This window comes from Neoarius graeffei, chromosome 21, assembly GCF_027579695.1.
Source record: "Neoarius graeffei isolate fNeoGra1 chromosome 21, fNeoGra1.pri, whole genome shotgun sequence".
Lineage (NCBI taxonomy): Eukaryota > Metazoa > Chordata > Actinopteri > Siluriformes > Ariidae > Neoarius > Neoarius graeffei.
In genome coordinates, this window is record NC_083589.1 from 19,904,307 (window position 1) to 19,918,309 (window position 14,003).

The window sequence follows — 14,003 nt, forward strand, 5'->3', positions numbered from 1 at the left end:
AATCTACAATTAGAGATGTGTGCATTATTATGTGTGCTATTATTATTATGTGTGCTTTTCAATTAATGTCAAAAGTTTCTTGCCTTCTTAATGAGTTTGAGATCAAACAGTAAATAATAATAAAAATACAGTAAATAGCCCTATTCTACAACTGTAGAAATCCATATGTCTTACAACAACTTGTTCATGATGTGTTTAAAGGTGCAACAGTTTTCCTTTTTTTCTTCTTAAAAATACAAATAACATGGAAAAGTATGTAGAAATGACAGCTGAGGGAATCCTGTCTGGAAAACTACCATCTGGTCCAGAATGCTTGTTTGTGTTCAGATAGACCTCCTGTCAGCCTTTTTACAGACGCTCCCTAATGCCCCTTTACTAATACGACACGTTAAAGCCCATTATCTGGAAAACAGCACAGCGAGTGCACTTGTGAACATCCTCATAAATTACTACAAGCTGAATTTTGTGGGTTTGTAGTGTTATATTGTGTGCATGAAAGTGATGCCAATGACAATCCTTGTTGTATACAGTACCAGTCAAAAAAGTTTGTACACTCCTACTCAAGTTTGTCTGTATTTAGACTATTTTCTACATTGCAGAACAATACTGACGACATAGCAACTATGAAATAACATATGGAACATGTATGGAATTATGTGGTAAACAAAAAAAAAAAGTTTCATATTTTCGATTCTTCAAACTAGCCAGCATTTACCTTGATGACACTTGGCATTATTTTACCAAGCTTCATGAGGTAGTCACCTGGAATGCTTTTCAATTAACGTCAAAAGTTTCTTGTCTTCTTAATGAGTTTGAGATCAAACAGTAAATAATAATAAAAATACAGTAAATAGCCCTATTCTACAACTGTAGTAATCCATATGTCAAGAATGGCTCAACTAAGTAAAGAGAAACGATATCCATCATTACTTTAAGACATGAAGTGTCTTAATTAATAAAACAAAGAAAAACTATTGAATTAGGAGGTGTGTCCAAACTTTTGACTGATACAGTATTCAACATGCACTTTGTCAACTTTGCATAATGCTATGATTTAATAATGACACTAGTTGAACCACCATGGGTTCTGGGGAAGGAGCTTTGTATTCATGAGACAGGCTCATGGAGGAAAAGTTTAAAAAAAAATGTATCATTCAAATCTTATTCAACTCTACCTACAAATTGTTTGAGAATGGCCACCAACTCCACATTTCTGATATGCGTGTATTTCATAATGATTCTGATACGGAAGTGAGGACCTTTGTGTTCATGTTGAAGTTTCTGTAGACAGTTTGTGCGCCGTATAAGAAAGCATCGCCATCACTGGTAATGCAGCCGTCCACCAAACCCTGCGCATCCAAAAATGCACACATCGCTTCTGCCTCGCCTGCTGCAGACACCCACGGTATTCCCAGATAGTCTAACATCTCAGCACACTGAAAGACAGACAAAACAGAGATACAGGATGATGGACTGCAATAAAGATTCAACAAAATTTCTTCAGTAACAGGTGGACTGGTTCCGTCTTGTTTATTTAATATTTTACTCGAACCTTTACATGCTTTTAAAATAGTTAGCTATAACATACTTCTCTCAGCACAGCTTTAAACCGCCCTCTGCTGGTGTTTTTGGCTGTTGCTGGTTTAGAGATGCTCTTGGATTTACTGCCACTGAACATCATCCCTGTTCTCTTGCTCATAGTCTCTGCCTTGATCTTGGGAGCTTCTCCTTCCATAACGAAAACGAGCTTGGTGCCCATGCGAAGGAGGGAAGATGCGCGAAAAAACAAATTGCTGCAAGAAGCATTTGAAGCATTCAGTTAGAAGAACTGAGGAAAGAAAATGAAAATTCACCAAACAGCAACTGGAGGTTATATTAATCAATTTCACACAGTTTTAAGTGTGTTAATTCAGTGCATTGTTTGTGGAAACAGGTTACATTTAGCATTGAAAGAAAGAAGACCAAAAAACTAGTGCTGTCAAAGTTAACGTGATAATAACGTGTTAACGCGATCTCAATTTAACGCGATTAAAAAAAATAGTGCCGTTAACGCAAATTCTAATTTGGCCCTGCGAGTCACCCGTAGTTCCTGTTGAGGCTTGTCGTGCGCTGCTTCAATAAGAGTACGTGTGAGTGATGGAGAAAGGCATAGACATATAAACATCCTCGCCGCCATATTGGATGGGGCAAAGTGGAGATTCTTCAACTGTCTCTGGTATAGCGTCTAGACAGTAGCCGAGAATAAAGATGCCTCATTCATGTGCTGCGTTTAACTGTACCAACAGGTTTACCGTCCAAACGAGATCACATGGGATTACCTTTCACAGGTGAGACTGGAAAAATACTTTTCAATACTGTTCCTTCAGTCTTCAGTTTCCCAGCTCATCTCCACCGGGTAGGTGTAGAGTTATAAACAGTGAGAATTAGATAATACAGTGCCACACTATGATGAACGTTTTTGAACGTATGATGAATGTTTTTATTTTTGTTATCTGTTTTTTTCTTCTTTTATGGCAAATACTTCTCTTCAAAAGAAACTAATGAAGAGTAAAATAAAACTTTTTTATTTTCACAGTAATATGCACTTTATTTTTCATCCCTTGGTTTTCTCATCTAATATGGAAGTTATGGATGTCAGTGGCTGTGACAAGATGTGTTATGCTCTGCAATAAAAAAAAAAACATTGGTACAAAGCAAGCCCATTCACTTTTTTATGCTGATAAGAGAATTACAATGGTTTTTCATGTGACAAAAATGTGCGATTAAATTGCGAATAATCACGAGTTAACTATGACAGTCGCGACATTAATCGCGATTAAATATTTTAATCGCTTGACAGCACTACAAAAAACATAAATTTACAATCTTGAATATCATCTAGATTCTATAAATCAAATCCATTCCTACCGTAGGTGAGGTTTTGTGACTTTGCCCATCATGCCTTGGACATGCTGAGCTTCACAGATCCACAGACTGAGATCCACAGCTAGAGTTTTACCTGCGAGACTGAACAACGGGACGGATTCCCGCACCGGACTCAGGATTGACCACAAATCATTCACCCCCATGACTGATGAGGAAACAGGAGATAAACAAAATGGTTTAAAAAAAATACAACAGTTATTAAATACTGTGTGTGTTTGTAGTGTTATATTGTGTGCATGAAAGTGATGCCATGACAATCCTTGCTGTATACAGTACTAGTCAAAAGTTTGTACAATTGTGTGTGTGTGTGTGTGTGTGTGTGTATATATACACACTGCATGAACATTAAGCACAGTGTTTGTGTGCATCACTGGATGAACACAGTGTTACTGCATGAGCATTAAGCACTGTGTGTGTATCATTGCATGAGCATTAAACAGTATGTGTATCACTGCATAAGCATTAAAGCGAGACGACCTTTTGATTTCATAAAAATTGGTGAAATTTAGTTCCCTCTGAAATTTCGTCATTGTGATACATGTTTATTTCTTTAATATCTCACAAAATATCAGGCCATTCTGTGGCTGGGAAATTATTTAATTTGAGCAGGGATGAGAGTGGGTCCTGATGAAAAAAGGATAAAATCTGTAATACCAACAATCCTCTCTGGCTAAAATGCATACGTTGCAATCCTGAAATGAGTGTCCTTTGTTGTTAAGATGAAGGTAGACAGCAGAGTCCTGGCCTGAGGAACTGGCTCTCCTGTGTTGAGCCATGCACCTGTGAAGTGGTCGTTTTGTTTCCCCAATATACGAGTCTGTGCATTCCTCACTGCAGTGAATTTCATACACTACGTTGTCCTGTTTGTGTCTGGCTTTTCTGTCCTTAGGGTGGACCAGTTTCTGCTTCAGGGATGTTACTGGGTCTGAAATGTACTGGAATGTTGTGTTTGTAGAAGATCCTCCTGAGTTTCTCAGATAGACCAGAAATGTAGAGAATGACAATGTTCTTGCGTTTGTTCCTGTTATCCTCCTTGTCCGTTATGTTCCTTTTTCTGCTCTTGAAGAAAGACCAGTTGGGATACCCACAGTTCTGAAGTGCTTTCTTGATGCGATTCTGCTCCTTCTCTTTTCCCTCTACCATTGTAGGGATGTTCTGAGCCCTGTGTTGCAACGTCCTAATGACCCCCAATTTGTGTACCTTCATCTTAACAACAAAGGACACTCATTTCAGGATTGCAACGTATGCATTTTAGCCAGAAAGGATCGTTGGTATGAGCGAGGAGTTAAAGAAGCCATTTTTGTCAACCTGGAACAGCAATCACTGAACAGAGGTGGGGGTCTAAGACATCATTTATCAGCCAACTACAATGCAGTCCTTGGCACACTTCCCAGACAACTGAATGCACACCAAAACCCAGCTGTTTTCAGTGACTCACAGGAGGACAGAGAGAATCAGCATTCCACTGATCACCCTAACGACTCTCGAGGCCATTCACATCCAGCCCCTGTGACCCACACCAACAGGGTGACTCAACGACACCTTATATGAGCTTTTAATCCATGAGAGGATAAATATCTGATACTTCCTATTAGTCAGACAGAACTGAAGAAGCCTTTCGGATGAGAGGTGAAACGTCTTCAAGAATCTTCAAGCAAGTCCAGTTGCTCTCTTTTACCAACCACAGTTTACTATGACCTGGATGACTGAAAATCTTCACAGACATAGATAACACGAATTTTACATCACATTCAACGAGATTTAAATGAGACTAAAGATGGTGACTTACAAATAATGTGTAAACATCGTTGGAGTTAATAAAGTTTGAACAGCATGAAGGAATATACCCTAACCCCCCGAAATTAATTTAAAAAAAATTCTCAACGGATTTGGCATAATATAAAAAGGTCGTTTTTACTCAGAAAAAGCGGAAATCCGCCAAAAAGCGGACAACTCATCCTTGTTTGAGGGAATTCCCTAGCAAATAATGTGCATTGAATCACTCGATTCGCACAGTCAAGCAGACAGAGGAAGTCTGTGTGTGCATGGGCAGATTTACGTTTGACCATTCTGTCACTAAACAAACAGCTGATCACACAGAGGTGCTCGCCAATCACCAATATTTATTAGTTTGGTCCTGCGTTTCCTTTCCTTCGCAACATAATGTCTTTTCTTCTCACTTTCTGTTACTGCAGTCGGTCTTTCACATTTCATTCGCACACTCACATCCTCCATTTTTCTCTCCTGTTTCAAATTTGTATCCCACAATGCCTTGCACAAACAGGGAAAGCCCACCACGTGATGCATGATGTAGTATCTTGAACTGGATCATGGTGAAGCAGGAAAAAAAAATTGCAGAGAATTTAGGGCCACGTGGCCTGAAATTCATTAACTGTTCTATTTTTTTAAAACCTAATAAAATTGGAAATCTGTGATTCGAATTCAATGGCTTTCGGTCCACTAAACAAAAATAACTGGGTGTCAGGGAAAATTATTTTTATGACCTACACTTGAAAACTCTGAAAAGCAGTCTACCTTTAAGGAGTGTGTGTGTGTGTTTTTACCTACCTAGACTGAACCCCAGACTGCTCTGCTACCCCGTTTATAAACACACAGTTAAATCATTATCTGTAACTGTTTCCTGAACCTGCTCTCCATATTAACCCATAAACACCAGAAAACTGCAGCTGTACGAACTGTACAATGAAGACGATCGGAATATCCACAACAAATAGTTTGAATTTCATCTTCGGCGCCATAGATCTGCGCTGCTCCCTTCATCATGTGTCCACACTGCGCCCCCTGGTGCCGCGGAGAGCTGTGACTCCACCGCTCAGCCAGCTGGCCGCCATCTTACCACTCACATTGCGTGTGTTTGGCTTGTGTGTTAAACCGTCGTATCCGATCAAATTTGCCCCAAGAAAAGTATCTCCTGCCTCCCCCCATTACATCCTCTTATTTTCTTAACTTTACCCACATTCCTTTCATATCTTTATAGCACTCCCCTTCACTGTTATTGTTTTTTTCCCTTTTCCAGTTCAGTCTCTGATCATTTTTTAATGGCTCTTTTACAACCCCGATTCCAAAAAAGTTGGGACAAAATACAAATTGTAAATAAAAACGGAATGCAATAATTTACAAATATCAAAAACTGATATTGTATTCACAATAGACAACATATCAAATGTTGAAAGTGAGACATTTTGAAATTTCATGCCAAATATTGGCTCCTTTGAAATTTCATGACAGCAACACATCTCAAAAAAGTTGGGACAGGGGCAATAAGAGGCTGGAAAAGTTCAAGGTACAAAAAAGGAACAGCTGGAGGACCAAATTGCAACTCATTAGGTCAATTGGCAATAGGTTATTAACATGACTGGGTATAAAAAGAGCATCTTGGAGTGGCAGTGGCTCTCAGAAGTAAAGATGGGAAGAGGATCACCAATCCCCCTAATTCTGCACCGACAAATAGTGGAGCAATATCAGAAAGGAGTTGGACGGTGTAAAATTGCAAAGAGTTTGAACATATCATCTACAGTGCATAATATCATCAAAAGATTCAAAGAATCTGGAAGAATCTCTGTGCATAAGGGTCAAGGCCAGAAAACCATACTGGGTGCCTGTGATCTTCGGGCCCTTACACAGCACTGCATCACGTATAGGCATGCTTCTGTATTGGAAATCACAAAATGGGCTCAGGAATATTTCCAGAGAACATTATCTGTGAACACAATTCACCGTGCCATCCGCCGTTGCCAGCTAAAACTCTATAGTTCAAAGAAGAAGCCGTATCTAAACATGATCCAGAAGCGCAGACGTCTTCTCTGGGCCAAGGCTCATTTAAAATGGACTGTGGCAAAGTGGAAAAATGTTCTGTGGTCAGACGAATCAAAATTTGAAGTTCTTTATGGAAATCAGGGACGCTGTGTCATTCAGACTAAAGAGGAGAAGGACGACCCAAGTTGTTGTCGGCGCTCAGTTCAGAAGCCTGCATCTCTGATGGTATGGGGTTGTATTAGTGCGTGTGGCATGGGCAGCTTACACATCTGGAAAGACACCATCAATGCTGAAAGGTATATCCAGGTTCGAAAGCAACATATGCTCCCATCCAGACGACGTCTCTTTCAGGGAAGACCTTGCATTTTCCAACATGACAATGCCAAACCACATACTGCATCAATTACAGCATCATGGCTGTGTAGAAGAAGGGTCCGGGTACTGAACTGGCCAGCCTGCAGTCCAGATCTTTCACCCATAGAAAACATTTGGTGCATCATAAAACGGAAGATACGACAAAAAAGACCTACAACAGTTGAGCAACTAGAATCCTACATTAGACAAGAATGGGTTAACATTCCTATCCCTAAACTTGACCAACTTGTCTCCTCAGTCCCCAGATGTTTACAGACTGTTGTAAGACATGCAGGTTAGGTTAACTGGTGACTCTAAATTGACCGAAGGTGTGAATGCGAGTGTGAATGGTTGTGTGTCTGTGTCAGCCCTGTGATGACCTGGTGACTTGTCCAGGGTGTACCCCGCCTTTCGCCTGTAGTCAGCTGGGATAGGCTCCAGCTTGCCTGCGACCCTGTAGAACAGGATAAAGCAGCTAGAGATAATGAGATGAGATAATCAATTTATTTGGGGCGGCACGGTGGTGTAGTGGTTAGCGCTGTCGCCTCACAGCAAGAAGGTCCGGGTTCGAGCCCCGTGGCCGACGAGGGCCTTTCTGTGCGGAGTTTGCATGTTCTCCCCGTGTCTGTGTGGGTTTCCTCCGGGTGCTCCGGTTTCCCCCACAGTCCAAAGACATGCAGGTTAGGTTAACTGGTGACTCTAAATTGACCGTAGGTGTGAATGTGAGTGTGAATGGTTGTCTGTGTCTATGTGTCAGCCCTGTGATGACCTGGCGACTTGTCCAGGGTGTACCCCGCCTTTCGCCCATAGTCAGCTGGGATAGGCTCCAGCTTGCCTGCGACCCTGTAGAACAGGATAAAGCAGGTAGAGATAATGAGATGAGATGAAAACATAACCCTAGGGACAATCTCCTCAACACCAAATCAACAGGAAGTGATGTCAAATCAAATCAACATGGCTGCTCACTACATGAACAGTAATCACTAATAACCTACATCATTGTTAAACATAGTAGCATTTCTTAATTTTATCCCTTTCATGCATAGTGTCCACACTCATGGACCATCACTTTAAGGCTCTTTTTTTTTATGTTTTAGGATCTCATCTCGGGCGGCACGGTGGTGTAGTGGTTAGTGCTGTCACCTCACAGCAAGAAGGTCTGGGTTTGAGCCCCATGGCCGGCGAGGGCCTTTCTGTGCAGAGTTTGCATGTTCTCCCCGTGTCCGCGTGGGTTTCCTCTGGGTGCTCTGGTTTCCCCCACAGTCCAAAGACATGTAGGTTAGGTTAAGTGGTGACTCTAAATTGACCGTAGGTGTGAATGCGAGTGTGAATGGTTGTCTGTGTCTATGTGTCAGCCCTGTGATGACCTGGCGACTTGTCCAGGGTGTACCCCACCTCTCGCCCATAGTCAGCTGGGATAGGCTCCAGCTTGCCTACGACCATGTAGAACAGGATAGTGGCTAGAGATAATGAGATGAGATGAAAACAAAACCCTAGGGACAATCTCCTCAACACCAAATCAACAGGAAGTGATGTCAAATCAACATGGCTGCTCACTGCATGAACAGTAAACACTAATGACCTACATCATTGTTAAACATCGTAGCATTTCTTAATTTTATCCCTTTCATGCATAGTGTCCACACTCATGGACCGTCACTTTAAGGCTCTTTTTTTATATTTTAGGATCTCATCTCATCTCATTATCTGTAGCCACTTTATCCTGTTTTACAGGGTCGCAGGAAAGCTGAGAAGTTTTGGATGTGCTGGAGAAAATGTTACATAGCGGTTTCACTCTCCCATCCTCAACACAAGATCTCAGTGAAAAATTAATACAACTCTGGACTGAAATAAATGTTGAGACATAGTATAAGTTTATTGAAACAATGCCATGGCGAAAGCATGTTGTAATCAAAGCTAAAGGCGGCCGACCAAATATTAGAGTGAGCAGCTTTTTCTTTTCTTTTTCTTTATTTGCTTGTTCAATCTATAACACTGACTGTACAGTTCAGGGGTGGGTTTCCCAAAAGCCTCTTAATGCTAAGAGCATCTTAACTCAGAGAGAGAGCGGTCATTGTGCTGCTTGCTGTACCATTTAACGATGATCTTTGTGCTACATGTCCCCCCCATTTTGTAAGTTCAAAAACCACAATGGAAAGGCTGGGTACATACGGTATACCCAACACTAAAGTCAGAATATTCAATTCCACTGTTAAATCTGTACTCCTCTAAAGAGCAGAGACGTCGAGAGAAACCTCAACCATCAACTTCAAACCCAGAACCTTCTTCCTGTGAGGTGACAATGAGTTCAATCTGAGTTCAATCTAGACTGCCTTAGTCAACAGTCTGAATACTTTTCATGATGACAGATTTCAGTTTTTGATTTTAATAAATCTGCAAAATTTTATGAAAAAAAAAGTTTTTGCTTTGTCATTCTGTATTATTGTGTGTAGAATCACAGGTTCACAACCGTGGTCCTGGAGAACCCCTGTCATGCACATTTTAGTTTTTCCTGCTCTAAAACACCCAACTTCAATCAGTAGTAAATAAAGTGAATAGTCTCCGTTGAAAACAGATAAACGCAGTCCATCTGGCGCTTCTTGAACGCTGCATGATATAGTTCCACGATGACGTGTCTCTAGTCTGCAGAGGCGGAAGTAGACGTATAGCTGCTGTTGCTCGGCTAACAACCTTTCGGCTACGTTAAACTCAATAGTTCATGTAAGTTATTTATTTTATTAGGCATTTTATTTACAGCTGCAGTTTAAGTATTTCTTAATGTGCTTGCGTGCTGACTGCATAGAGGTCTTTTAAATATTTAACAAGACGTATCTGATTTAGGTAGTTAACATTAGCTAGCGCCAGTGTTTTAAGTGTCTTGTTAAACAAAGCTACGGCTAACTAACCGGACTCTTCAACATTAAAACACTGACTACATTTGGTTTACTAGTTGATAGACTGTGTAAATGTACAAGTGAATAGAATGGATACATTATATTTCTGTATTTAATTGATTAACCACTCCGTCAGAAGTTCACTTCGTGAACGAGTCGACTCTTTTATGTAAACGTAAACGCACAGTTGTATACACTGTTGAGCAAAGACGAACAGTTATCGCAAACTTTATTTGGTTTGGGAGAAATTGGCAACGAATCATTTGAGGACTGAAAGAGTCAGCTTTTATTGGTGAGTCGAGTCAAATGATCCGACTCACTGAAAAGAGCCGAAATTCCAGATCGCTACCAGAACCAGGATAGAGTTAAGGAGTTTATATGCGTCCTTAGTATAGTGATCCGTGCAGTACATTTTTATTATTATTATTATTATTATTATTATTATTAATTCCTACAGCATGGTGACGGATGTACAGCTGGCCATATTTGCCAACATGCTGGGGGTGTCACTGTTCCTCCTGGTGGTGCTCTATCACTACGTGGCTGTCAACAACCCCAAGAAGCTTGAATGATAACATCAAGATGACTCGGAAGGTAATTACCATTATTAGTGATCCTATGTGCTGATCTTTCAGTCCTCGGTAATGGATTCAGGTGCATCTCTGAAATGTTAATAGTTTAGATTTTGTTAGTCTTATTTTCTTTTTAAATGCTAAATACAGTGGGGCAAAAAAGTATTTTGTCAGTCACCAATTGTGCAAGTTCTCCCACTTAAAAAGATGAGAGGCCTGTAATTTTCATCATAGGTATACCTCAACTATGAGAGACAGAATGGGGGAAAGAATCCAGGAAATCACATTGTAGGATTTTTAATGAATTAATTGGTAAATTCCTCGGTAAAATAAGTATTTTGGTCACCTACAAACAAGCAAGATTTCTGGCTCTCACAAACCTGTAACAACTTCTTTAAGAGGCTCCTCTGTCCTCCACTCGTTACCTGTATTAATGGCACCTGTTTGAACTCGTTATCAGTATAAAAGACACCTGTCCACAACCTCAAACAGTCACACTCCAAACTCCACTATGGTCAAGACCAAAGAGCTGTCAAAGGACACCAGAAACAAAATTGTAGACTTGCACCAGGCTGGGAAGACTGAATCTGCAATAGGTAAGCAGCTTGGTGTGAAGAAATCAACTGTGGGAGCAATTATTAGAAAATGGAAGACATACAAGACCACTGATAATCTTCCTCGATCTGGGGCTCCATGCAAGATCTCACCCCGTGGGGTCAAAATGATCACAAGAATGGTGAGCAAAAATCCCAGAAGCACACGGGGGGACCTAGCGAATGACCTGCAGAGAGCTGGGACCAAAGTAACAAAGGCTACCATCAGTAACACACTATGCTGCCAGGGACTCAAATCCTGTAGTGCTAGACGTGTCCCCCTGCTTAAGCCAGTACATGTCCAGGCATATCTGAAGTTTTGCTAGAGAGCATTTGGATGATCCAGAAGAGGATTGGGAGAATGTCAGATGAAACCAAAATAGAATTTTTTGGTAAAAACTCAACTTGTGTTTGGAGGAGAAAGAATGCTGAGTTGCATCCAAAGAACACACTTCCTACTGTGAAGCATGGGGGTGGAAACATCATGCTTTGGGGCTGCTTTTCTGCAAAGGGACCAGAACAACTGATCCGTATAAAGGAAAGAATGAATGGGGCCATGTATTGTGAGATTTTGAGTGAAAACCTCCTTCCATCAGCAAGGGCATTGAAGATGAAATGTGGCTGGGTCTTTCAGCATGACAATGATCCCAAACACACCACCCGGGCAACAAAGTTGTGGCTTTGTAAGAAGCATTTCAAGGTCCTGGAGTGGCCTAGCCAGTCTCCAGATCTCAACCCCATAGAAAATCTTTGGAGGGAGTTGAAAGTCCGTGTTGCCCAGCGACAGCCCCAAAACATCACTGCTCTAGAGGAGATCTGCATGGAGGAATGGGCCAAAATACCAGCAACAGTGTGTGAAAACCTTGTGAAGACTTACAGAAAACATTTGACCTCTGTCATTGCCAACAAAGGGTATATAACAAAGTATTGAGATGAACTTTTGTTATTGACCAAATACTTATTTTCCACCATAATTTGCAAATAAATTCTTTAAAAATCAATGTGATTTTTCTGGATTTTTTTTTCTCATTCTGTCTCTCATAGTTGAGGTATACCTATTGATGAAAATTACAGGCCTCTCATCTTTTTAAGTGGGAGAACTTGCATAATTGATGACGACTGACTAAATACTTTTTTGCCCCACTGTAAATGTCAGAAACAACACTGAGTTTGTATTTGCAGACTGTCTTGTCCTCCCCCTTTAGGTGAACATTGAGACTGGGGACCATCGAACGAAACGGAAGATGATGCAGCCTGTAAAATTGTTTTGTATGAAAATGTTAATAAATCTGTAAATGTTGAATCTGTCTTGTTTGATTACAAAGTCAACACTGTCATGAATCTGATTTGAAGATACACTTCAATAGGAATGTAGGGAATCTGAACAGGATGTGTGTCTTTAAAAGGCTCTGATTCAGGAATAGAGTGCCTTGTATGAAAGTGGTGGTTTGTTTTAAAGAGAAGCTTATAATACAATGCAAAAAGAATATACATGTTTCAAACATGTTAGCTAATTAATTCAGAGCTTGTATGATGGTAGAAATGTCATGGGAGTTTTCTGTAAGGAGATGTTTATGGAGGCGGCACGCTGTCGCCTCACAGCAAGAAGGTCCTGGGTTTGAGCCCCGGGGCCGGCGAGGGCCTTTCTGTGTGGAGTTTGCGTGTTCTCCCCGTGTCCGTGTGGGTTTCCTCCAGGTGCTCCGGTTTCACCCACAGTCCAAAGACATGCAGGTTAGGTTAACTGGTGACTCTAAATTGACCGTAGGTGTGAATGTGAGTGTGAATGGTTGTCTGTGTCTATGTGTCAGCCCTGTGATGACCTGGCGACTTGTCCAGGGTGTACCCCGCCTTTCGCCCGTAGTCAGCTGGGATAGGCTCCAGCTTGCCTGCGACCCTGTAGAAGGATGAAACGGCTAGAGATGATGAGATGTTTATGGAAGTGTGACAGCTTTGTAAGAATCAGAGGTAAAGCTGTAAAGTTTTCTGCTATGGGAAAATCTTCAGGATGGAGGACATTGCACTGTATGGTTTCTCAGTAACAATCTGTGGTGTGTGTGTGTGTGTGTGTGTGTGTGTGTGTTTAATTATTGATGTCAAAAATGAGGCATACAGAGTTTATCCCAAAATGGAAGAGAAGCTCTTCTTTTTATATGGTCACATGTTATACTAGTCAGAGAGAAATCATTAGCTATGACATGATCAAACTGTATATTATTCACTATTTTATGACTCGTACAGCCTACAACGCCATTATGAATATTCATGAAATCATTCTGCCCATTACATGTGAGACTGAGGATGATGAGTGAGGAAGGAAAAAAACTGGTTCAAACCAGAACCTTGAGTTCTATATGTTTGGGTTTAATGAGTGGTGTTTTAAGGAGCTGTGTGCGATTTTGGAGGATGTTCTTGTTTAAAGTCAGTGATAAAGCTAAGCAGTCATGAGTTTCGCTATTATAAATGCAAACAATGAAACATATTTCTAAATCTGGAGATACATTTATTAGAAATAGGAGTGCAATCTCCGTGTTATAATACAGTGGAATAATCTATCTCAATCTTACTACAAAACACATTGTTTCTTTTAATACACCTATTTCAACTCACATCCAACAGTTTGACAATTGTGACACAAGTAAGCTGGTGTTGATTACTTTTCTATAATGGTAGTTCCAAGGTTTATATTAATGAGCTTGTTGAGTTTTAATCCAACTTACACATGGGTTGTATGTGTGATACTGAACCATGAAACATGGTTAATATTTGTATGAAATATCAATAAACATTTTTTTATTGGGGGAGGTTTCTGTTAGGACAAGTCTAACATTTTTGGAAGGAGTCTCCAGTGTCAACACTGTGTAAATCAGGGGTCACCAAACTTTTTTTCT

General features: G+C 40.6%; 2 protein-coding genes across 5 annotated transcripts in view; one reads left to right on the plus strand and one right to left on the minus strand.

The window, feature by feature from the left end:
* LOC132869560 (flap endonuclease GEN homolog 1) overlaps positions 1-5,697 on the minus strand; it is a 42,725-nt gene extending 37,028 nt beyond the window's left edge. For 2 of the 4 annotated variants that reach the window (XM_060902794.1, XM_060902791.1), the window contains exons 1-4: positions 5,152-5,287; positions 2,908-3,070; positions 1,589-1,793; positions 1,260-1,436 (exon numbers count right to left, since the gene is read on the minus strand). In XM_060902794.1, the coding sequence (XP_060758777.1) occupies positions 1,260-1,436; positions 1,589-1,793; positions 2,908-3,070; positions 5,152-5,257 (651 nt within the window). In that variant the 5' untranslated portion in view covers positions 5,258-5,287. Of the gene's footprint in view, positions 1-1,259; positions 1,437-1,588; positions 1,794-2,907; positions 3,071-5,151; positions 5,288-5,493 lie in introns of those variants that run through there. The other 2 variants (XM_060902793.1, XM_060902792.1) reach the window with 2 other exon arrangements.
* A 3,990-nt stretch (positions 5,698-9,687) lies between these two features.
* Positions 9,688-12,418, plus strand: ost4 (oligosaccharyltransferase complex subunit 4 (non-catalytic)). The gene is made up of 3 exons (XM_060902796.1): positions 9,688-9,777; positions 10,408-10,544; positions 12,321-12,418. The coding sequence occupies exon 2, from the start codon at positions 10,409-10,411 to the stop codon at positions 10,520-10,522; it is 114 nt and encodes a 37-aa protein (XP_060758779.1). The 5' UTR covers positions 9,688-9,777; position 10,408; the 3' UTR covers positions 10,523-10,544; positions 12,321-12,418.
* The last annotated feature ends 1,585 nt before the right edge of the window (positions 12,419-14,003 follow it).

What these genes read in the sequence shown, in the direction of transcription:
- ost4 (XM_060902796.1), top strand. Translation starts at nt 10,409, where the DNA reads ATGGTGACGGATGTACAGCTGGCCATATTTGCCAACATGCTGGGGGTG.